This window comes from Phocoena sinus, chromosome 1, assembly GCF_008692025.1.
Source record: "Phocoena sinus isolate mPhoSin1 chromosome 1, mPhoSin1.pri, whole genome shotgun sequence".
NCBI lineage: Eukaryota > Metazoa > Chordata > Mammalia > Artiodactyla > Phocoenidae > Phocoena > Phocoena sinus.
The window spans coordinates 28,219,542-28,243,304 of NC_045763.1; the positions used below are offsets into that span (position 1 = coordinate 28,219,542).

General features: G+C 37.7%; 1 protein-coding gene across 11 annotated transcripts in view; it reads right to left on the reverse strand.

The window, feature by feature from the left end:
• Window positions 1-566: 566 nt before the first annotated feature.
• The window catches only part of ZMYM6 (zinc finger MYM-type containing 6), a 47,027-nt gene continuing 23,830 nt past the window's right edge, over window positions 567-23,763 (reverse strand). For all 11 annotated transcript variants that reach the window (XM_032645743.1, XM_032645735.1, XM_032645761.1 and 8 more), the window contains 10 exons: window positions 23,143-23,293; window positions 22,106-22,221; window positions 21,026-21,301; window positions 20,703-20,853; window positions 17,724-17,896; window positions 16,182-16,332; window positions 14,822-14,956; window positions 13,981-14,021; window positions 5,094-5,238; window positions 567-2,506 (listed from right to left, as the gene is read on the reverse strand). In XM_032645743.1, coding sequence (XP_032501634.1) covers window positions 675-2,506; window positions 5,094-5,238; window positions 13,981-14,021; window positions 14,822-14,956; window positions 16,182-16,332; window positions 17,724-17,896; window positions 20,703-20,853; window positions 21,026-21,301; window positions 22,106-22,221; window positions 23,143-23,293 — 3,171 coding nt within the window. In that variant the 3' untranslated portion in view covers window positions 567-674. The remainder of the gene's footprint in view (window positions 2,507-5,093; window positions 5,239-13,980; window positions 14,022-14,821; window positions 14,957-16,181; window positions 16,333-17,723; window positions 17,897-20,702; window positions 20,854-21,025; window positions 21,302-22,105; window positions 22,222-23,142; window positions 23,294-23,763) is intronic.

Consider the following 23,763-nt stretch of genomic DNA (forward strand, 5'->3'; position numbering starts at 1 on the left):
TGACACATGAAAATTATATGAAATTCGTGTTTCAGTGTTCATAAATAAGTTCATAAACTGTGGTTTATTGAACCACACTTTGCGTATTGTCTACCGCTTTTGTGCTGCAACAGCAGAATTGAGTAGTTCCCACCTTACAGCCTGCGAAGCCTAAAATATTCATTACCCAGCCTTTTACGAAAAAGGTTTGCCAAGGCCTGGTCTAGAGAGCCAGAGAGGCCCCTAACGGGTCTCAAACTCTCCTGCTGCTTCCACTTCCTGATAGCCGAGCTGCTTGGATCTTTTTCTACCTACCCACAACCTGCTGGGTAAGTAGCCGGCAGGCTGAAGACTGAAATGTCCTATGTGCTTCTAAAGACCAAGCAGTTTCAACATCCAGGTGTGCTAGCTATTACATTATAAACTGGGCCTTTCATTACCTACATCTTTGTCACTAATCCAAATTATCTGATCAGTCAATAAAATAGCTAAGTTCTCTACCTTGGACTATTATATATAATTATGTATAAATGCATAATTATTAAATTCCTCAATGAAAAGAGAAAAATTATTAAAACACTTATTTAATCACCGAGAACACACATCCACATTAGGAATTTATATTTTAGGATACTTATCTCATACAAAATTTAACACAAAAGTATAGACTTTGATAATAAGCAATATGCACATTACTATTCTTTCTCCTTTACTAATTTTTCTATCCTCGGAATGAAAGATGTGACTGCAAGTCGTAGGGCAGGGCCAGAAACCAACAGATTTCTTTGTTTTGACTCAGTCAAAGCTGAAAATGTAGCATCACATAAATAAATAGTTGAAAAAGGCAATAAAAATTTCAGTGCCTTTTCATGGAGTTCTGGGTAACTTGCCTTTGCATTTATCCAAAACTGAGTTACAGACATTGATTTAAATACTGATTGTAATCCTAAATCTGACGATAACCGTGCTAGTTTTTCCTCTTCGAAGTCCGTGAGATTACTATTTTGGTGATTCATAAAAGGATTAATTATCCACAAATTTCCTGAACACAAGTCTTCTTCTGGTGGGTAACAGTCATTGAGCATTTGAGAAAGTCCTTCCAGGTGCTCAAAAATAATGCTTGCAATACTGCTCATATTTAAGCCTGATGAGTTTGAGAATTCAGAAAATGAAGGGAACATGTCATAATCATTCTCTTGCATGCGCTTCAACCACATTTTTAACTTTTTCTTAAGTATATCGATTTTATTATACAAATTGAAGAGAGTAGTCATAGATCCTTGGAGACTTAAATTTAGTTCATTTATAAGTGAAAAAATATCTGATAAGTAGGCCAGCTTTGCAACCCATTCCTCATCAAAAAAATACTTGGCCAAATCTGAATGGTTTTGATTTAAAAATATTTCAATTTCATGTCGTAATTCAAATAATCTTGTTAAAATTCTCCCTCTTGATATCCAACGTACTTCAGCATGAAGTGGTAAATTCACGTGCTCAGACCTCATCTCTTCACACAAAATTGTTAACATTCGTGAATTCAACGCATTGCTCTTTATAAAACTTAAAATTTGTGCTGACTGCATAAGAATTTCATGTAAGCACGGAGACAACTTTTCTGCTGCTAAATGTTCACGGTGAATAAAACAATGTGTAAATGCCACTGTATTCATGGCAACTTCTTGAATTTTTGCCCTTAAACCAGAACACCTACCAGTCATGCTTGCAGCCCCATCTGTACAGAGACCAACACAATGCTTCCAGTTCAGAGATTTACTATCAATATATTTATTTATTAGTTCAAATATTTCAAAACCAGTCATCTGAGAAGGCATTTCAATGCAACATAATAATTCTTCTTTTATATCACTACAACCATAATCAATGAAACGAATATAGCACAAAAGAAGGGTGGTATTTGAGATTTCTAATGACTCATCTATCTGAAGGGCAAACCACTTTGACTCTCTGACTTTCTGAATCAGCTGATCTTCAATGTCTGCAGATAGTTCATCAATCCTGTGTCCAATTGTACTATTAGAAAGAGGAATGGTTTTCATTTTGTCTCCAGCACTGGAACCCAAAACTTCTGAACACATTTCTACTAAATATGGTTTAACTACTTCTTCAGCAATGGAAAATGGCTTTTTGCTGGCAGCAATTTGGAAAGCAATTAAATAAGAAGCTTTCACAAGTGACTTTTCAACTAGTAAACACTTTTTTAAAGCACTGTTTTGACATTCCATTTCAAGAGATTTTTGTTCAAAAAAATCTACTGGTTTGTTTTCTAATTCTGAATGCTTTGTCTTCAAATGATGAGAAAGATTTGCTGGCTTCATGTTTTCACTGGATAAAATTTCTCCACAGATGACACACTGTGGCCTTGGTGAGCTTTCTTTTGATCCCGGACAGATAATAAAACCAACTTTTAAATATTCCACATCGTAAGTCTGGAAAAAACCTATTCTTTTTTTCTTTGCAGGTGGAGAATCAAGTTCCACATCATTTTTCTCGTTAGGCATAGATAAATCTGAATGAAATATTTGAATCACTGTTATTTTCAAGAACAAATAAGCAATGTTCTTTATGATTTTCCCCCACGTTTAAAATTTACATTTTGTTACTATTTATATTTGTCAAAAGCATACAGTAATTAAGGTTTAAACACAAACCATAATACTTCCATGATGCCATTAAAAACTGAATTTCTGGGGACTTCCCTAGTGCTCCAGTGGGTAAGACTCCACACTCCCAATGCAGGGGGCCAGAGTTCGATCCCTGGTCAGGGAACTAGATCCCGCATGCATGCCGCAACTAAGAGTCCACATGAGACAACTAAGAAGGCTGCAGGCAACAACTAAAAGTCCACATGCCGCAACTAAGAAGCCCGCATGCCACAACTATAAGTCCGCATGCCGCAACTAAAAGATCCCGCATACTGCAACGAAGACTAAGACCCGGTGCAGCCTAAATAAATAAATAAATATTTTTAAAAAACAAAAAACTGAATTTCTCTTTGCCCAAAGCTTGGTCACTGACTGTAGTAAAACTGTAGGCAGTGGTATGTGTCCTAGCAGTGCCATGTATTCAGTAGATTAGTGGAATTAGGGCTGATGTCCATAGAATACACCAAGTTAAGAGTAAACTATTTTAGGGACTTCCCTGGTGGCTCAGTGGTTAAGAATCCGCCTGCCAATGCAGGGGACATGGGTTTAAGCCCTGGTTCGGGAGGACCCCACATGCTGCGGAGCAACTAAGCCCATGCGCCACAACTACTGAGCCTGCGCTCTAGAGCCCCCAAGCCACAACTACTAAGCCTGCGTGCCACAACTACTTAAGCCCGCGCACCTAGAGCCCGTGCTCCACAACAAGAGAAGCCACCGCAATGAGAAGCCCACGCACCACAATAAAGAGTAGCCCACACTCACCGCAACTAGAGAAAGCCTGTGTGCAGCAACAAAGACCCAACGCAGCCAAAAATTAATTAACACCAAAAAAAAGAATATACTATTTTACTTTTTAAAAGATGGGGAAAAAAACTGAGAGGAGAAAAAAATTTGGCAAAAAGTTAACATTTCATGAATCTAGATGAAGGGTATATTCATTATGTATATTCATCTAAGGGTGTACATTGTGCTGTATTTTCAATCTTTCTGAATTTTGAATTTTTCAAAATTAAAGTTGAGGGGAAGGGGGTTAATTATTAATTTTAATACCCAGTGTCAGTGAAGGTGTAGAGAAATGGATGCTCTCAAACATTACTGATTGGAGCATAAATTCATATAACTTTTCAGGAGGGCAATTTTGCAATACATATCAAAATCTAAGCCTTAAAATTCTATGAGAGCTTTTGAATCAGTAATTCCACTACTTAGGATTTATCCTAAGGACATAATTAGACAAGTGGAGAAAGATCCATTTATACAGCTTAACTCAATACTATTTATAATATTAAAAAACTAGAAGCAATCTAATGTCAACCTTAGGAGGATGGATATACATTATATATATCCATACATTATATACATTGGAATCTATGCATCCATTAAGAATCTCAACGTATATTTAAATTTACGTTGATGTGGAATGATGTTTTCGTGCAATGTCAAGTGAAAAAGTAGTTTACAACAGTATACAGAAAACATCCTAATACTTAATCTAGAAATTCAAAAATGTATAAGCAGACACATACCCACATATATAGCTGTCCACAGATCCCTTACTACCTTCCACATGTGAACGTGTATTTAATATAAATTCATGTAAACAAAGAGTGTATCATTTTTACAGGAATATAAAACAATCAAATTTACTGAGGAAGGAAAACAGAATTCTTCTTGACTCCTACCAAAAGAAAGGCATCCTACATAAAAACTCATGGTTAGCTGTTGACAGACTAAGCTTTTACTTTCATCTTTTGGCTGCGCCGCACAGCACATGTGGGATCTCAGTTCCCCAACCAGGGAACGAACCCACACCCCCCGCACTAGAAGCGCAGAGTCTTAACCACTGGACCACCAGGGAAGCCCCCAGACTAAGCTTTTAAATATATTCTATGAAGTAAAAGTAGCATTGAAAACAAAAATCAAAAAATGTTTTGGGCGGAGCAGCCTATAAAAGTAACTGAAAACACAAGGGTAGTGGGATTAAAAGCAGTTAACATGGATTGGGGCAAGAGTATACAATATTTTCAAGTATGAATTCAAATAATTTTCCTAATCACCAATACCTCAGACATATAGTTATACTCTTAGTAAGTCAATTCAGTGTTTAAAAAAAGAACCAAGGTTAAATCACTAATACTTTAAACTAAATTCGTATCTTAGTAATTATAATAGCCTGTCTATACATTTGAAAAGCAGTGCACACGTAGAGAAGATGCTTGTCCAATCTACACATAATGCTTTGCGTGCATATGGATTCAATTCAGTAGTTATTAGTGTTAATGACAATAAATACAAAAGGAATCAATTAGATGTTCAAAGTATGTGATCCAAGAATTGTTTTCACATTTAAGAAATTGTCAATGACTTTCTTTTCCTTTCTTAAAAAATCAAAAACAAGCACACAAAACAGAAAACAAACTTACTACATGTGGAAAGCACAACAACACATACCTGTCTGACATTCCTTGTGTTGTGTATGTGGTTTGCAAGAGGTGGCCTTGGTCTGTGTGACGGGTTTGCACAATAATGCTTTGTTCTTTAAAAGCTTCAAAGACTGGGAAGACAGAAGTTTCATGGCATCTGTCTGTGTACTTCCCTAGTTAAAAAAAATCCAGAAACCAGAGAGATTTTTTTTTAGAACCTTCTCACTGACTAATATTGCTATCAGTTGAAAGGTGACATATATCAAGAGAAATATAATTCTCTAAAAGAGTGGTACAAGAAAGTTGCTTTGGAAAATATATACTAATTCCTAATTCTTCAATCAGTATCAGTACCATTTATTGATTTAAGAAAAATACTCTGCCAATAATAAGTACAATCAAAACAAAGAAAACAATCTGATTAGGACAATTGGCTATTCAGAAAACTTAGATCCAACTTCAGACCATATGCAAAAATATATTCCACATCAATTAAAGACCTCAACGTGAAAAAAATAAAACTTTAAAATCAATGGAGAATTTTCAAATAACCAGAACTCAGAGGAAGTATTCTTAAATAAAACACAAAAGAGTTAAAAATAAAGTAGAAAAGGTTGATACAACTGACCACCTTGAAGTTTGTTTTGTTGTTTTGTTTTGTTTTGTTTTGTTTTACCTTGAAGTTTTAAACTTTTGCAAACAAAGGTCTTAAAGGGTGAAGGATAAACAACAGAGTGGGAGAATGTATTTAAAACATGTTCTTTCATTCAGTAAACATTTACTGAACGTTTACGACAAGCCAGGCACTGTCCTTAGACCTGGGCATACAGCAGAAAACAAGACAAAGTCCTGCTCTTATGGGCCTTACCTTCTAGAGGGAGACACAGAATATAAGCAAGTAAAACAAATACATAATGTATAATTCCAGGTAGTTATAACTGCTATGAAAGAAATAAAGCAGGATAAGGGAATGGAGAGTGACAGCGTGGAGCAGAGGTAATTCTGGAGTAAACATTTGAGCAAAGACCTTATGAATATTCAAAAGAGTATGCCATGCAATGCCTGAGGTCAGAGGATTCCAGGCAGAGGGAATGAGATGCAAAAGACCTGAAGTGGGAAAGAGCTTGACATGCTTAAGGAACATCAACAAGAACAAGGCTGAAATAAAGTTAAGCCAGGGCTAAAATGATACATTTGGAAAGGTCGGCAGAAGCCAACTTGTATAGGACCTGGAAGGTCTTAGTAAAAAAAACAACAGAAAATTAGGATTGTACTTTAAGCATGATGGGAAACCACCGAACGGTACACAGTAGCCTCCCTCATCTGCAGTTTTGCTTTCCTTCGTTTCAGTTACCCATGGTCAACTGCAGTCTGAAAATATTAAATGGAAAACTCCAGAAATAAACAATTCATAAGTTTTAAATTGTACACCATTCTGAGTAGCACTATGGAATCTCTTGCTGTCCCATTCTGTCCTGCCCAGGAAGTTAACCATCCCTTTGTCCAGCGTATCCTGCCCATTAGTCATTTAGTAGCCATCTTGGTTGTCAGCTTGATTGCCGTGGTATCACAGTGCTTCTAGTCAAGTAACCCTTATTTTATTTCATAGTGGCCCCAAACTGCAAGAGCAGTGATGCTGGCAATTCAGATTGCCGAAGAAAAGCCCTAAAGTGTGTCCTTCAAGTGCAAAGGGAAAAGCTTAACACTTCATCACAACGCCTACGTTTTTCACCTCACTTCATCACCTCATACCACCACCACAAAGGTGAATACAGTACAATAAGGTATTTTGAGACAGAGATCACATTCATATAACTTTTATTATAGTATACTGTTATAATTGTTCTATTTTGTTATTGTTGTTAATCTCTTACTGTGCCTAATTTATAAATTAAACTTTATCATAGATACGTATGTATAGGAAAAACATAGTGTATATATAGGGTTCGGTACTGCCCATGGTTTCAGGCATCCACTGGGGGTCTTGGAACGTATCCCCCACGGATAAGGGAGTACTACTGTTATTTAAATTTACTTTTTAAATAGGTGATAGAGGCAGTAATTTTGAATGATGTAACAATTCAAAAGGTATAAAAGTGTATACATGAAAAGTTAAGTTTTCCACACCTGTCTGCCATCTATCCAGACTCAGTCTTGAACACAGTGTTCCCAGTTTCATATACATCCTTCTAGAGATGGGCTATGTAATTAAATAAGTTGCTTCTGACTACACATGGTAGCATATTATTAGCAAGGCTCAGCACCTTGCTTTGCCACTTAGCGAACTATCTTGGAGGTATTTTCATAAAACTTTATACAAAGCTGCCTAGTAACAGCTTTATACACTGAATGTACTATATGTAATTTGAAGAGTCCCTGCTGCTAAACATTTAAATGTTACAAATCTTTTGCTATTATACACAAGGCTACAATAAATATCCTTACATACAAATTGATTCTTCATGTGCTAGTATATCCATAGACCAAGGTCTTTCTCTTTTCCTGCAAAAGCTTTCTTGTTTCCATTGGGTCCATGGCTTGGGAGAGGGCTCCAGCGTGGTTAAAAAGCTGCCTAGTGGCTGCAGGAAGAGGCTCAGACAGAAGCCCTGACGCCAGGGGATAACAGAGGGGCCCCTCAAAGGCAGCTGGGCTGGAGGCTCCTAGCCCTTCTTGAGTTGAGGGTGGCCCCCTCAAAGATATACTTGCCCAGCCCAGCCTAACACCAGCCAGTGTGTCAGGTGGTGGCCCATCTTCTTTATGAGTTTCATCTCCTCATCTATGAAGTGATTCTCCAGGACGTCACAGAGATGGGGGTCTGCACAGGCAGAACCAGGGTATGAAGATCCAAAAGGGCCTGGTTCAGGCTCTTCTCCACAACCATGGTGGCTTCCATGGCATCCAGGGTTTTACCCCACTCATCTTGGGACAGTTTCTGCACACCCTGGAAGAGGATACAGCCACTGCGCTGGTTTTGCATCTTCAGGAGACTCGGAAGAAGTGGCCCACACTCTCCAGAGCCACATGACCATGGCGGAAATGGACGCTCAGAGAGTGGTACGTGTAGGAGGCCAGCAGAGGCAGGCTGACCAAGAGATTGACGGAGGCCTCCACCTTGGTGGAATAATTCTGACCAGTCTGGGAGTTCTTGGTTGACTGGCAGTAAGGACAATGAATGTGCAAAATATACCTGAAGGATAAATTCTTAAAATTGTGGAGTTCCTGGGTAAAACGGTATTTACGTTTTAAATTTTAATAGGTTTTACTAAATTGCCCTCTGTAGCAGTTTTACCAACTGCCATTGGCAATATGTAAAAATGCCTTAACAGTGTAATTCATCATTTTTATCTTTGCCATCTGATAAAACTGTAGTTCTAAATGGCATTTCTCTAATCTTGAAGTTGAATTATGTTTGCATGTGTTTAAGAACTATTATTTCCTGGTCTGTAAACTGATGGATCATACTTTTGCCCATGTTCCTAATGGGTGTTGGGTCTTCTTACTGACTCACAGAAACTCTCTACATATGGAAAAAAATAGCCTTTTATGGCATAAATTGCAACCTTGTTTTTTTCATGTGTCTTTCATGTGTAGTTGAATTTTCCTTACAAATCTTTTATGGCTTTTGGGTTCTGTGACATATCTAGAAAGACTTTCCCCACTTCCGCACTAAAATTCTTTCCTATACTTTTTCCTAGTACTTTCATTATTTTTTAAAACTTAAAACTTTTCTCCATCTAGACATCATTTTGGTTTAAGAGGTAGAAATCTAACTGTATTTTCTTCCATATGTCTACTTAGTTGTCACAACACTATTTACTGAATAATCTAGATCTCTCCTACTGATCTGAACTGCCACCTAGATTGTTTCTAAATTCGTATGTGTGTGTATATATATATATATATATATATATATATATATATATATATATTTAGGTCGATTTCCAGACTTCTTTTCTATTGAGCTGTCTATCCATGGCTTCTTGTTGTTTCAACTATGTAGCCTTATAAAATTTGTTGTATAACTGATTCACTTTGCTGTACACCTGAAACTAACACAACCTTATAAATCAACTATATGCCAATAAAAATTTTTTAAAACATTTTTTTAAATTTGTAGTTATCCTATAGTTTTGGGAACTAGCTCTTCCCCTTCTCTATTCTTCTTTTTTCAGAATTTCACTGAAGGTTTTTAAAGCACTGGAGTGACAATCTGATTTGCATTTTAAGATGATCATTCTGGCAATAGTGTGGAGAAAAAAACTGCAAAGGGCAAAAATGGAAGGAGGAAGACAAGTAGGAGGTCACTGCAATGCAGAAGAAAGGTGATGGGTGGCTCAGACTAAGACGACAGCAACAGGAGTGATAAGAAGGAACACTGGAGAGGAAGTGTGGGGGAAATAAAACAGCTCTGCTTTATTTGAGATGGCTATTCACAATCTAAGAGTAAATGTCAAGCAAGCAGTTGGATGGATACGTGAATCTAGAGCTCAGAGGTCAAGGCAAGAGAAATAAATCTGGTAATCAGCCACCATCTAGGTGGTTTAAAACCATAGGACTATAATGAGTCCCCTACAAAGAAATGTAGATTGACAAAAGGAACAAATGATTGACCTAGAAGTTGAAGAAGGTATTTCAAGGAATGAAGGAGAGATCAACTGTATCAAATGTTACTGAAAGGATGAGTAGAATAAGAACTGAAAATTGACCACTGGATTTGGCAAAATAAACACTGATGGAGATCTTGACAAGAATAGTTTCAGTGGAGTGGTGCAGACAAAAGCCTGACTAGAGTGAGCTAAGGGAAGATAACAGATAAGGAAATGGTGGCAGCAAGTAGAGGCCACACTTAGAGGAGTTTTTCCAAAATGGAGAGCAGAGAAATGGGACAGTAGCTGAAAGGTCATGGTGTTAAAGGAGGATTTTTTTCAGGTAGGAAAGATTACTGCAGGTTTTTGTGTTGGTAAAAATTATAAGTAGAAAGGAAGGCAAATCCAGAATATATAAAGAAACCCAGGACTTCCCTGGTGCAGTGGTTAAGAATCTGCCTGCCAATGCACGGGACACGGGTTCAAGCCCTGGTCCAGGAAGATCCCACATGCCGCAGAGCAACTAAGCCCATGCACCACAACTACTAAGCCCACAAGCCAGAACTACTGAGCCCTGCGTGCAGCAATGAAAACCCAATGCAGAAAAAACTAAATAAATAAAAATAAATTTATATTAAAAAAAAGAAATCCATAAGAAAAAGACAAACATAAATATGGGGAAAAATTAAAAACAGGAAATTCAAAGAAAATTCAAACGTTCAAAAACAGAAATATAAGCAAACACACTAGTAATCAGTGACATGTAAAATAAAACAAGATATTACTAAACAGACTGGCAAAAAAAAAGTTTAAATCTAACAACATAAAATAACAATAAGGCTGTGGGAAATGAGTACAAAAATAAACTGCTCGTGGGAATGAAAACTGGACAGCCACTCTATAGGGCAATTTGAAAACTAAAAATGCAAATGCACTTTGTCACCAAAATTCCATAATTCCATGTCTACACTAGACAAACACCTGCACACGTGCACAAGGAGACACAGAATGTCCACTGTAGCAGATATTTTTGATAGTGAAGCAACCTAATGTTTATCAATAGGCAATAGATAAATAAAATATGGTACCTATATACAATATTATACAGCAGCAATAGGAATGTACCAAATCTATTAAATATCACATGGATATTTTAAAAAATAACATTAATTATTTTCCATGGATGTGTATATATGAATGTGAAAGATTAAAAATGGTCTGAAAGGACACACACCAAACTCAGAATAGTAGTTGCATCTAGGGTTGTGAAAAAGGACTGAAGGTAGTGATTCATTTTTTAAAAAGGAGAAAAAAGGGAGGGTAGAAGAAAAAACAAAAAAACTGTGAGCTAATAAGCCAAATCTATCAATGGTTAATTCTGGATGAAGGGAATACAGTAGAACAGGGAGTTGGCAAAATATGGTTCATGGGCCCACCACCTGTGTTTGTAAATAAAGTTTTACTGTTCCAGTGTTTTACTCACTCATGTATTGTCTATGGCTACTTCTGCACTACAATGGCAGAGGTGAGGAGTTGTAACAGAGACTGTATGCCCTGCAAAGTCTAAATATTTACTCTCTAGACCTTTATGGAAAAAGTTTGCTGACATTTGCAGTATATTCTCTTCTTTGCACTTCCCTGTATCTCACCTTTCCCCCAAATTTAAGACCACTTAAATAACCTGAAGAGATTCAGACCAAAGTCCCAGAGAAACAAAGAAAAAATTCTAAAACTGTCAGGTTTTTTTTAATCATAAAAATACTACATTATTTATTATTATACTTTTTATAGACTAAACTGAAAATATTAATCAGAACTATTCTGTAACATAGTTTAAATGATTGGTGAATTACAGAAATACTCCATATAGGGAAAACATATATAGGGCAGTCACATTTAATATAAGGGATATGTTCCTGAAAATCCTGAATAATTCAAAACCAACATAATTCAAGACTAATTGTCCCATACATATAAAGTAAAGGAGGGATGCATTATCAGAGTCATAAGCCTATAACCAATATAGAATATTTTTATAATACATATTAATAATACTTATTAATATAAAGTACATTAACAATGATTCATTATACAGTTAGGCAGTTAATAACAAAATTATTAATTCTACAACATGGTGATCTATTAATAATGTAATTTTAAGATATAACTTAATGTACAATACATAGCATACATATAGACACAAAATTAACTTAATGATAGTTCATTAACTAATGTAGTATACTGCCTGAAAATAATTAAGTAGAGTTATCACCATCTTCCAACAACACTAATAATGGGAGAGTTAAGAGATATCGAACTAAGTAGGATAAACTATCTCTCCACATTATGGTGAAAGCTGGTCTGATTCCCTGGAAGACTTTTGCTAAAGAATGAATCTAATGAATCTAACGTGGTTTGGTTTTTTTTCTCATATTTTCTTTTTTCACTGAGGATTTCTTGATATGCAGACACACTGTCCGTCTTTCGCCTTGCCACTATGGAACCGCAATCCACATTTGGATCATCTTCAAATATAGCAACTGGTTGCTGAAATATGGTCAAAAGTCTATGCCAGTCACTTCACTGCTAGTTGATGTGTTAAAGGCCCAGGCTAATTGCTGGGGCCCTCTTCCTGCTACCTTTGTTTTTCTAATTCTAGCAAGTCTTCCTTTATTAATCCCTGGGCAACAACCCAAGCAAAATTTCAACATTCCTTTCAACAACCTTGCACAAATTTACCTTCTTTACCATTTTCATAGCTTTTTTTTTTAATTAATTCATTTAGTTTTGGCCGTGTTGGGTCCTCGTTGCTGCACGCGGGCTTTCTCTAGTTGTGGCGAGCAGGGGCTACTTTGTTGCGGTGCGCAGGCTTCTCATTGCAGTGGCTACTCTTGTTGCAGAACACCAGCTACAGGTGAGAGGGCTTCAGCAGTTGTGGCTCATGGGCTCTAGAGTGCAGGCTCAGCAGTTGTGGCTCACGGGCTTAGCTGCTCCACGGCATGTGGGATCTTCCCAGACCAGGGATTGAACAAATGTCCCCTGCACTGGCAGGCGGATTCTTAACCACTGCACCACCAGGGAAGTCCCTTATAGCTTCTTTATTAGCAGATGTTATGGTGTCTTCCAAGTTAAAGCCTCTTTAAATTCTGGTAAAGCTGAAATGTTTTGATAGCTTCAGTGTTAGCAGATATAGCTGGCCTGCTCATTTTTATATTCTTAAAACCTTGGTGGGCTTTAAAATTGGAAAGCCAGCCATGACTTGCAGTAAACCTTTTTGTCTCAGTGTTGCCTCCTTTCAAATCATCAAAAATACTTCATGCCATAGCACAGATGATAGCTTGGCCTTAGGGACGCATTATGGCAGCACTGATTTTGCAGCTGTGTTGCCAGGATTTCTTCCATTTATTCCATTATCCTTGCCTGGTTACAAGATAACTTTGTGAACTAAAGAATGTACCTGCTTTAATACTACTTTGGGGTTTTTTGAGCATTATCTCTACTACTCTGCAGGGTGCACTCTCCTAAATTAACAGCATGAGATATCATAGCAATGGTCTGGCCTTCTTCACAAAGTTTTATCACATCTAACTTCTGCTCCAAATTTAGAATTTGGGGCACACTTTTTGGTATAGCAACACCACTTAATGAACCTGAATGACACTGTTATATCAATATTTAAAAAAAGATTTGAATTGTATCAAAAGCAAATGTTAAGAGAGCAACACAACAGTCACTGAAAACATTAACTCAAGATCTGACACATTAGGCTCCTGTGATATTGATAAAGGATGATAGGAATTTTGTTTTCCTGCTAAAGTGATGCTGACATAGGACAACAATGAGATAGTCTGCAATTCTTTCAGCCTGCCAGATTTGAAATTATATATTTCTTTAAATTTTTTTTTTAATCTTGGGAAATTTCACAATGAAGTGGGAATTTAAATATATTTTTATTTTGCACTATTTTCAGCCTCACATAATTCAAAGATGCATAAAACAACAATATACTGAACTTTTTCAAGAGACCTTCTAGTCTAAAAGAAAAATACTTGAATGTAGTAAAGGAGAAAAATAAGCAACCAGACGGAATTAACAAGTATTTAAAGAAACTAAGGAACCAGAACACAAACAATAAAATCAGGAATGCATTCTTATTAATGATCTAACTTTAAGATTCAAAAACAAAAATCAGTGTATAATATATTACTCTACTTTTTAGAAAGACTAAGCAGCAAATAGACATGAACTCAGACATACATTAGAAGGCTATATCCAAAATGAAACTAAACCCAAGGGGCATTAATCAGGAAAATATTTAATAAAACTTACATCTTCAATGATCTTTGCTGCCTCTTTAGTATTAACTGCACCTGTTGTAAATTAAAACATACATTATCCCTAGAATAACATTATCCCCAGAATATACAGAAGTAAACACTGAAACCAAGAAGTTACTTTCCTCTTGCTAAGATGGTCTACAGCCTAGTCCAAAATTTCTCAAAAAAATGGTACAAGGAAACTTGGCATCAATACTACCTGGGGTGCTTGGTAAAGGCAGAGATTCCTGGGCCTAATCCCATCCTACTGTATTAGAATCTCCGAAGGTAAAGGCAGCGATATTAAAATCAATTGGGAGATTGGGACTGACATATATACACTAATATGTATAAAATGGATAACTAATAACCTGCTGTATAAAAAAATAAAATAAAATTCAAAAAAAGGCTTCCCTGGTGGCACAGTGGTTGAGAGTCCGCCTGTCGATGCAGGGGACGTGGGTTCGTGCCCCGGTCCAGGAAGATCCCACATGCCGCGGAGCGGCTGAGCCCGTGAGCCATGGCCGCTGAGCCTGCGCGTCCGGAGCCTGTGCTCCACAACGGGAGAGGCCACAACAGTGAGAGGCCCGCGTACTGCACCAAAAAAAAAAAAAAAAAAATCAAAAAAAAGAGAAAAATAAATAAATAAAATCAACTGGGTTCTTAAAAAAATAAACTATACATGTCACTTCCTTCCCTATACATGCCACCCTGCTTGCTACCCACTTCCCTCAGAGACAGAGGGGCATGTTTCCTCATATAAACATATATGTAAACATTACCAATAAGAACTATTTACCCTAGACAACACTCACCTCTACAGTCTACCCAAATGCCTTTACATCAAGTCATACCTTTTAAAACAACATTCTCTGTGAGCTGGGCAGGAGATATTTTTGCCAATGACACCACATTGGTTATAACTGGTATTGTATTTGTCCTTGCAGAAGGGAGCTCCACTGAAGCAGTTTGTGCCTTAGAAATATTTACTGATTAAAATAGACAAAAAGGTAAGACCTAGTATAAACAAAAGGATCACACACACACATTAAAGAAACCCTGTTTAACAGCTAAGTTTCAAGGTACAATGCAAATATCTAACTCTGTATAATGTTGGGTTGGGTGATTCTGTTCAGATTAGTGTTCATTAGGACTTAAAGGGTTCCTGATTCTCTAAAATTATAAACTTCAACTGATACTTAATAGGTGAAAATACAGGTATCAGCTTCAGGATTAACCAGACTTTTCCATTAGTGAATACTAAAATTCCTACACCTAAGCTTGATTCAAATAAAAATTTAACATGCTAATTTTTACAAGTAAGTTGGTGATGTAGCTGTCCATCCACATAAAAACAGTGACTTTGTTAACCCACATTATACAATGAAAATTCTACCACCACCCTGACTGGTCTTACGGAATGAATGATAACACAAAAGACTAGTGCAAGGCATATGTGATTAAGGTGATGATTAATAAGATTGCAAAGGCAGACAAAGGCCAGACTTTAACGTCAAAGCACAGGAATTCTGTCAATTCAGCAGCACTCCAGGCTTTGAGGAGAGAACATAACATCAGATGTTTTTAGTCTAACTCAGAGAAGTGCTACTTCAGAGAGCTACTTTCAGAACATGCCACATATCTATTCATCTGGATATCCTGGCCACATTAGCTGTCCTACTTGCAAAATTATTTTATTCTTAGCCAGGAAAAACTTCGCTACCTGTGAAGAACTGGTCTACTTTATTTTTTCTGATATAATTAATGTGTTGTTCTTTTTTCCTTGGCTACATGCAAGCTCTGGATCAAATCTGACACCAGTCACAGCAACCATATTAACATACTTATATCCTCTTCCTTTGTTTGCCCTGATGTTCTGTTTTTATTTCTGGTTTATTAGCTGAATAGCATATATCCCTTAGTGTAAGTTATTTACGTACAGATAAGTCAATCAAAAGCAATCAAATCTAATTTTCCTACAAAATCAGTGCTTATATGTTTATTGATTCCTTGGTGTGTTTGATTTTGGTAACAAAAGGCATCAGGATTAATTTTCCCTCAAGAGCAATCTTTAAGAATTCTTACAGGAAAATTTAAGGAAATTCAGGCTATTTGACTCCAGTGAAATTTGTTTTATTATATTATTTACAACTGTGTGTGCTGATAGTAACTTAGGACTGACATAAAGACCCCCTTAGCCAAGTTTAACTTTACCTTTATTTTGTGACAGAGGGTCATTCATAATTTGCTGACGATGACAAAACTCCATGACACAAAATAGGTTACAGAAATGTTTGATGTTTCCTCGCCATTTTATGGACTCACTTAGCTTACCCTGTCGTTTACAACCATCACACTTGGCCATCTGAGAAAGAATGTAAAACAGGATAGGCTTAAAACTGTAAAATAATGAAAATATAACACTAATCATAAAATCAGAGGAACTATGAAAACAGGATACATGAGTCAGTTGAGATCACAAAATGTAAGGTTTCTACCTTAAGACACTGTACTTAAAAATATATACACTATTTGTTTCGTATAGATGTCCTCAACTGAGAGGATATAAAAGTTATCTCCTGGGCTTCCCTGGTGGCGCAGTGGTTGGGAGTCTGCCTGCCGATGCAGGGGACACGGGTTCGTGCCCCGGTCTGGGAAGATCCCACATGCCGCGGAGCGGCTGGGCCCGTGAGCCATGGCCGCTGAGCCTGCGCGTCCGGAGCCTGTCCTCCGCAACGGGAGAGGCCACAACAGTGAGAGGCCCGCGTAACGCATAAAAAAAAAAAAAAAAAAAAAAAAAAAAAAAAAGTTATCTCCTGTTTTCAAAATTACTGATGAAGGAATTTAAAGATAGGCTTTTTTTTTTTTTTTAACATTAAGAGGTAGCCTACTGCAGTATAAAGAATATGGGCTTTGGAGTCATAAAGGTTTTGACTCATTCAACAAATATCTAACTAGATATCCTTCGTCTTGAGCACTGAGATAGGTCTTGGTCATATAATTATGAAAAAGACCCCCAAAGAAAGTTATATGTTAGGAAGGTAGACAAGTAAACAGGTGATTTCACTGGAATGTTACAGGTGCTGTCCATCACCTACCAGCTTCTTCAGGGGCACATTACTTAACCTCCCCGGACCTTACTTTTTTTCCTTATTTATAAACAGGTAATACTATACCTACCTCTTAGGATTGTGGTGAGGAGTAAATGAAATAACACTTATGAAGTACTGGACATGTATTAGTGGTTCAATTAATTATAGCTTTCGTTGTCAGCCTTTCAAAAAAAATTTTTTTTTAAAGAAGGCAGGTGAGGGGTAAGGAGGTCAGAGTCATTTGACCTATGAAGTGAGAACAAGGTCTGACTTCAAATTTCTCAGAGTAACTTTCTGAATGAGAGAGCAACTTAAGGCAACATAACTATGTAAAGTTCTAACTAAAAAAAACCCAAAGTTATAAATAAGGTCCGTGTGCCTTATAAGAAAGCAAAAATTAAAGGAACATATCTTCAAACAACAACAAAGTCTCCCAAAATTCTATACTCTTTTTAAATTTTTTCTTATTTATTTATTCTTTTTAATTCTATACTCTTTACCCCAAAGATTTCATGTTTATATTCAACGGAATTTTGCTTTAGGAGCCCATAATTTATTTACCCAATTCTAAACACCCAATTTTTCTTCACATAATCTGAATATATTTCAAATAGAAAATAATTTGTACGAACTTCAGAAAGCCAAAGAGATATATTACATTTACCTGATAAAATAGAACAGTAAATTTGGTCATGCAGTCTTCACAACAAAACTCTTCTAACTTGCCCTCCAATCGATTTTCTACCAAATTAGGGGATGTCTGTGAACAATAACTGCACATCTTACAGTAGTTTCCCCATCGTTCTCCAAAGTCACGGGCAGAGAGGAATTTGCAAACTGAGAACCAGAGGGATAAAAGCAAGAAACATCAAGTTTATATAAACTTGAAGACAGTAAAGTGAGTTTCTACAGTCTTAGATAGCAACTTTAAGCTAATTTCTAAATACTTGACACAATTATTTGCCTCTAGGTTAAAAGAGAGTCTTATCTATATTCACAAAACAAACATATCACTTTTGAAACATATACTCTAAATATTAGGTCGTCTATATTCAGAAACATCAGAGGTATTGGGTTGGCCAAAAAGTGTCTTCAGTTTTTAAGTAAAAATAAAAGACACATTTTTCATTTTCACCAAGAACTTCATTGAACAACGTATTCACCCTTTTGTTCCACTACCTTCTGCCATTTTTCAGGCAACTTCATAATTCCATCTTCACAAAACTTTTTTATCTTTTTGAGCAAAGAACTGTTCAGGTGCCTTTTACTGTCTTCCAGGGAATTGAAATTTTTCCCATGAAAAGAATTTTGTAAAGACCAAAATAAAAGGAAATCCGAAGGTGCAATGTCTGGTGAATACAGTGGATGAATCAAAACTTCCCAGCCAAGTTGTAACAGTTTTTGCCGGGTCATCAAAGAAACATGCGGTCTTGCATTATCCTGATGGAAGGTTATGCGTTTTCTGTTGACTAATTCTAGACACTTTTCATCAAGTGCTGCTTTCAGTTGGTCTAACTGGAAGCAGTACTTATTGGAATTAATCGTTTGGTTTTCCAGAAGGAGCTCGTAATAGAGGGTTCCCTTCCAATGTCACCATATACACAACATCACCTTCTTTGGATGAAGACTGGCCTTTGGTGTGGTTGGTGGTGGTTTGTTTTGCTTGTCCTACGGTCTCTTCCATTCCACATTACTGTACAGTATCCACTTTTCATCGTCCGTCACAATTTGTTTTAAAAATGGAACACTGGGACTTCCCTAGTGGTGCAGTGGTTAAGAATCTGCCTGCCAATGCAGGGGACACAGGTTCGAGCCCTGGTCCGGGAAGATCCCACATATCACGGGGCAACTAAGCCCAGGTGTCACAACTACTGAACCTGCTCTCTAGAGCCCGTGAGCCACAACTACTGAAGCCCACGTGCCTAGAGCCCGTGCTCCGCAGCAAAGACAAGCCAGTGCAATGAGAAGCCTACGTACCGCAACGAAGAGTAGCCCCTGCTCACCACAACTAGAGAAAGCCCGCGCACAGCAACAAAGACCCAACGCAGACAAAAATAAGTAAATAAATAAATTTATTTTAAAAAAAGAGAGAAAAAAGCCAAGTTCAAAAAAACAAAACAAGGGCTTCCCTGGTGGCGCAGTGGTTGAGAGTCCGCCTGCCGATGCAGGGGACACAGGTTCGTGTCCCAGTCCGGGAAGATCCCACATGCTGCGGAGCGGCTGGGCCCGTGAGCCATGGCTGCTGAGCCTGCGTGTCCGGAGCCTGTGCTCCGCAACAGGAGAGGCCACAACAGTGAGAGGCCCGCGTACCGCAAAAAACAAACAAACAAAAAAACAAACAAAAAAAAGAACGTCTTCCTTAGGTTTAAGTAGAGAATTGCATGCGGAAATACAGTCAAGGTTTTTTTCCGCTTAACTTATGTGGAACCCAAACATCAAAGCGATTAACGTAAGCAACGTGGTGCAAATGATTTTCAGTGCTTGATTTGGATATTTTGAGTATGTCAGCTGTCTCCCACGTGGTATAACGTTGATTGTTCTCAATGTCTCAATTTGATCACTATCAACTTCAACTGGTCTACCCAACCGTGGAGCATCGTCCAGAGAGAAATCTCCAGCACGAAACTTCGCAAACCACTTTTGACACATTCAATCAGTCACAGCACCTTCTCCATACACTGCGCAAATCTTTTTGTGTTTCAGTTGCATTTTTACCTTCTTTGAAATAATAAAGCATAATATGCCAAAAATGCTTTTTTTCTTCCATCTTCAATATTAAAATGGCTACATAAAAATTCACCAATTTTTAAAATTTTTGCCCGTGTCGGATCTTAGTTGTGGTACATAGAATCTTCGTTGAGGCATGCGAGATCTTCTCGTTGCAGCACACAGGCTTCTCTCCAGTTGTGGCATGCGGGTTTTCTCTTCTCTAGTTGTGGCACACAGGCTCCAGGACTCTGTAGTTTGCAGCACACAGCCTCTCTAGTTGAGGTGCGCAAGCTCAGTAGTTGTGGCGCATGGGCTTAGTTGCCCCGTGGCACGTGGAATCTTAGTTCCCTGATCAGGAATCAAACCTGTGCCCCCTGCGTTGAAAGGTGGATTCTTTACTACTAGACTACCAGGGAAGTCCCCCAAAATTCACCAATTTTGATAAGTCTTTTTTTAAATGCACGCTGATATGACAGCTGTCACATACAATCTAACAAAACTGTTTCGAATGAAGTTAAAGAAAACTAAGTGCTACTAGAGCCATCATACAGAAAAAAACGAAGCAACCTTTTGGCCAACCCAATATAAAAGTTTCTTAAGCCAAGAAGCAGTAATTGCCTAAGTACCCTCTTTATGAATGCGTGCAAAAACAAAAAGATCTCTGAAGTCATAGCTAAACTTACGAAGAGATTTTCTATATACGAATACCATTGACCTAATTATATTTTGAAAGTTTTTCTTTATTGAGATTATTATAACATTTAAAAGGATAGACTTTAAAGTGAATTAAGTATAAACTCAATAAAAAAGCTTCAAATTATACTTCATAAAAGAAATTACTTGAAAATTAATTGTGGATTAACAGCTCAACTCATCATGAATTACTTCATAACAACCATATGCTCTGTGGCCAAAACTGAGCTTTTTTCTTTACCTTCACTACAGAATGGCTTATCAACCCCTGAGAATCGTACAGTCTCCTTTATAATTTTCTGCAGTTTACAGTAGTCACACATTGCCATAACTTTATTTCTCTTTTTGTATTCATCAGAGCAAATCTTGCCACAAAACAGAAACATTTTACCCTGCAGAGGAAGAACAGTCATTAATATCTAATTAAATTAAACAGTTGCTTTATTGTTAAGAAATCCTTTTCTTTCTCATTTCAAAGCAAACCAAGGGACTGTCAAAGATGAAAAGACAAAAATACTTCTTTAGATAAACTCATATTCAATCCCCTCCACGGTCTCTCTTTACCTTGTAGAAAAGAAGTTCTGGTTTTGTGGCAAACAGATGGTTACAGTGCTGACACTTGAGTTTAACAACTGTATGGGTTAAAGCAACTCGCTGGGACTGAGCAGAAGGAGGCTGGAGATTGGCTGCGGCAGAGCCACTGACGGAGCTGGGGGAAACGGCAGAGGTGTTACCTCCTCCTGCTGACACTGCTGACCCAGAGGGTGGACTTACAACCACTTGGCCCTGAGACAAGGGCACTGCTGAAGAGTTTGTTCCTTTTGGCTTGTTAAATACATTCTGAATGAATACAAATAAGGCAAAGATTTTATCAACTGAGAAATAAGGTAACTTGATCAATTTCATTTTCTCATTTTAATAAATTAATTCCCCCCAAACGTTTCTTGAAATTTTTATTGAGTAGTTCACAGAAAGAGTTGAAATGGCATACTTCCAGAATAGGACTGAGAAATGCAACATTAAAAGACTGAGGACTAAAATTCAGGCTTTCCAGACAAAGATCTCTAGTACCTGACTAATTAATAAATTAGAGCAGGCCTCTCCTTTCCCCCAAGATACCCCTTCACCTGCACTCCCATTACCAACCAGCCTCTCATGGCTATTAAGAGCACAGTGGCCATCAGTAGTCTCTTTCTCCCTGGTGCAGGCATCTTCCCACCCAGGAGAATGGGAAACTCTACCCTTTCCCTGTGTATCAGAGAGAAGAGAATGGGACAAGTAAGTGGAAGCTTCCATATCCACGCCAGGAGTCATTATGTATCTGGCCCAGGATGAAACGAAGGGACACATGAGCACATCACCATGCCACCTATCCAAACCATAGCCTAGCTTCCATTCTTTTGAAAGGGAGAGAGCCAAGGGAGAAAGTGGGAGAGAAAGGTAGTTTAGGTGAGCACTCTGAATTAAGAAGGACTGAGGGTCAAATCTTGGGCTCAGACATTTTGCAGAAATGACCTCTTGGATCACAGCTGAATAGAATTTTTTTCTTTCTAACTTAATAAGCATGGTCCTTCAGCAGTTAACATTTGCCATAGACCAACGCCTAAGAGAACTGCAAGGGCAAAGTACTACCTTAGGTCATACCTGGAAAGCCACCACACAACTGGAGCTGCAGAAGCTGTATATAGTTCCATTGGACATGGCTAGGTGATACTGAGGGACTGCTGAGGTTTTACAACTATGACAGAAAACTTGGACACCTTGGTAGAAAAAAATAAAAACCAATGAGTAAGTTACACAGATGAACAAATGATCCAAAAATGTATTAGGAGAGTAAAAAACCCAAATATTCAGTAATATGCAAAACAAAAATGAAGGAACTTTACAATAATATGTAAAGCTAACCTCAATTAAGTCCCACTTACACAAAAATTAACTTGGAACTTATACGCGTTTTTTCTCTCTTTTCACATATGAAATTACAAAATAAACACTTCAATCAAGAGAATCACTGAAAAACTTTGTCACTTAAAAATCAGCTCTTGGGCTTCCCTGGTGGCGCAGTGGTTGAGAGTCCGCCTGCCGATGCAGGGGATGCGGGTTCGTGCCCCGGTCCGGGGAGATCCCACATGCCGTGGAGCGGCTGGGCCCGTGAGCCATGGCCGCTGAGCCTGTGTGTCCAGAGCCTGTGCTCCGCAACGGGAGAGGCCACGACAGTGAGAGGCCTGCGTACCACAAAAAAAAAAAAAAAAATCAGCTCTTTGTGGGACTTCCCTGGTGGTCCAGTGGTTAAGAATCCGCCTTCCAATGCAGGGAACATGGGTTTGGTCCCTGGTGGGGGAACTAAGATCCCACATGCCACGGGGCAACTAAGCCCGTGCGCCACAACTACTCAGCCCATGTGCCACAACTAGAGAGAAGCCCATGCACCACCACAAAATATCTCACATGCCGCAACTAAGACCCGACGCAGCCTAAAATAAATTAATTACTTAAAAAAAAATATTGCATGGATCCTTCAAAGAAAATAAAAATAAAAATCAGCTCTTTGAAACTAAAATAACCTTGGGTCTTTATTTAACCACATAGATCAGTTTAGTTTGTAACGAAGTGAAAGAAAAGCAGTCACATTCTTCTTTAATAGTTACGAAATCTATAAATTTATCAAACTTAAACATTACCTGAAGAAATAACTGTCTTAACTCTGTAAGCAGATAAGCAATTAATAGAGCAGAAAAGCTCTGTTTTTCCTGAGTCGTTCGTAGTCTCAATCATTTCAGCTGAGGGCCTCAATGATTTCCCCAAGGCATATGGAGGAGTTTGGGCTGAATTCTATTAAAATAAAATAAGATTTAGATACCTAGTTCAAGCACACGTATATACATATGGTTTAAGGAAAGAAAAAGAAAAGCTACCTACAACCAAAGGCTTTGGCTAAAATATTTGAGCATGACAATGATAGCAGCTACACTAAGTACAGACTTTCCTAAAAGTTGGGATGTAGGAAAAATAAGTTCTTTCGGACAATAATACAGGCATACCTCATTCTATTGTGCTTCACTTTATTATGCTTTGCAGATACTGCATTTTTTACAAATTGAAGATCTGTGGCAACCCTGTGTCAAGCAAGTCTATCAGCGCCATTTTTCCAACAGCATTTGCTCGCTGTGTCACATTTTGGTAATTCCCGCAAAATTTCAAATTTTTTCATTATTATTGTATATTTTATGGTGATCTGTAATCAGTGATCTTACCATTGTAACTATTTTGGGGCGCCATAAACCACTCCCACTTAAGACTAG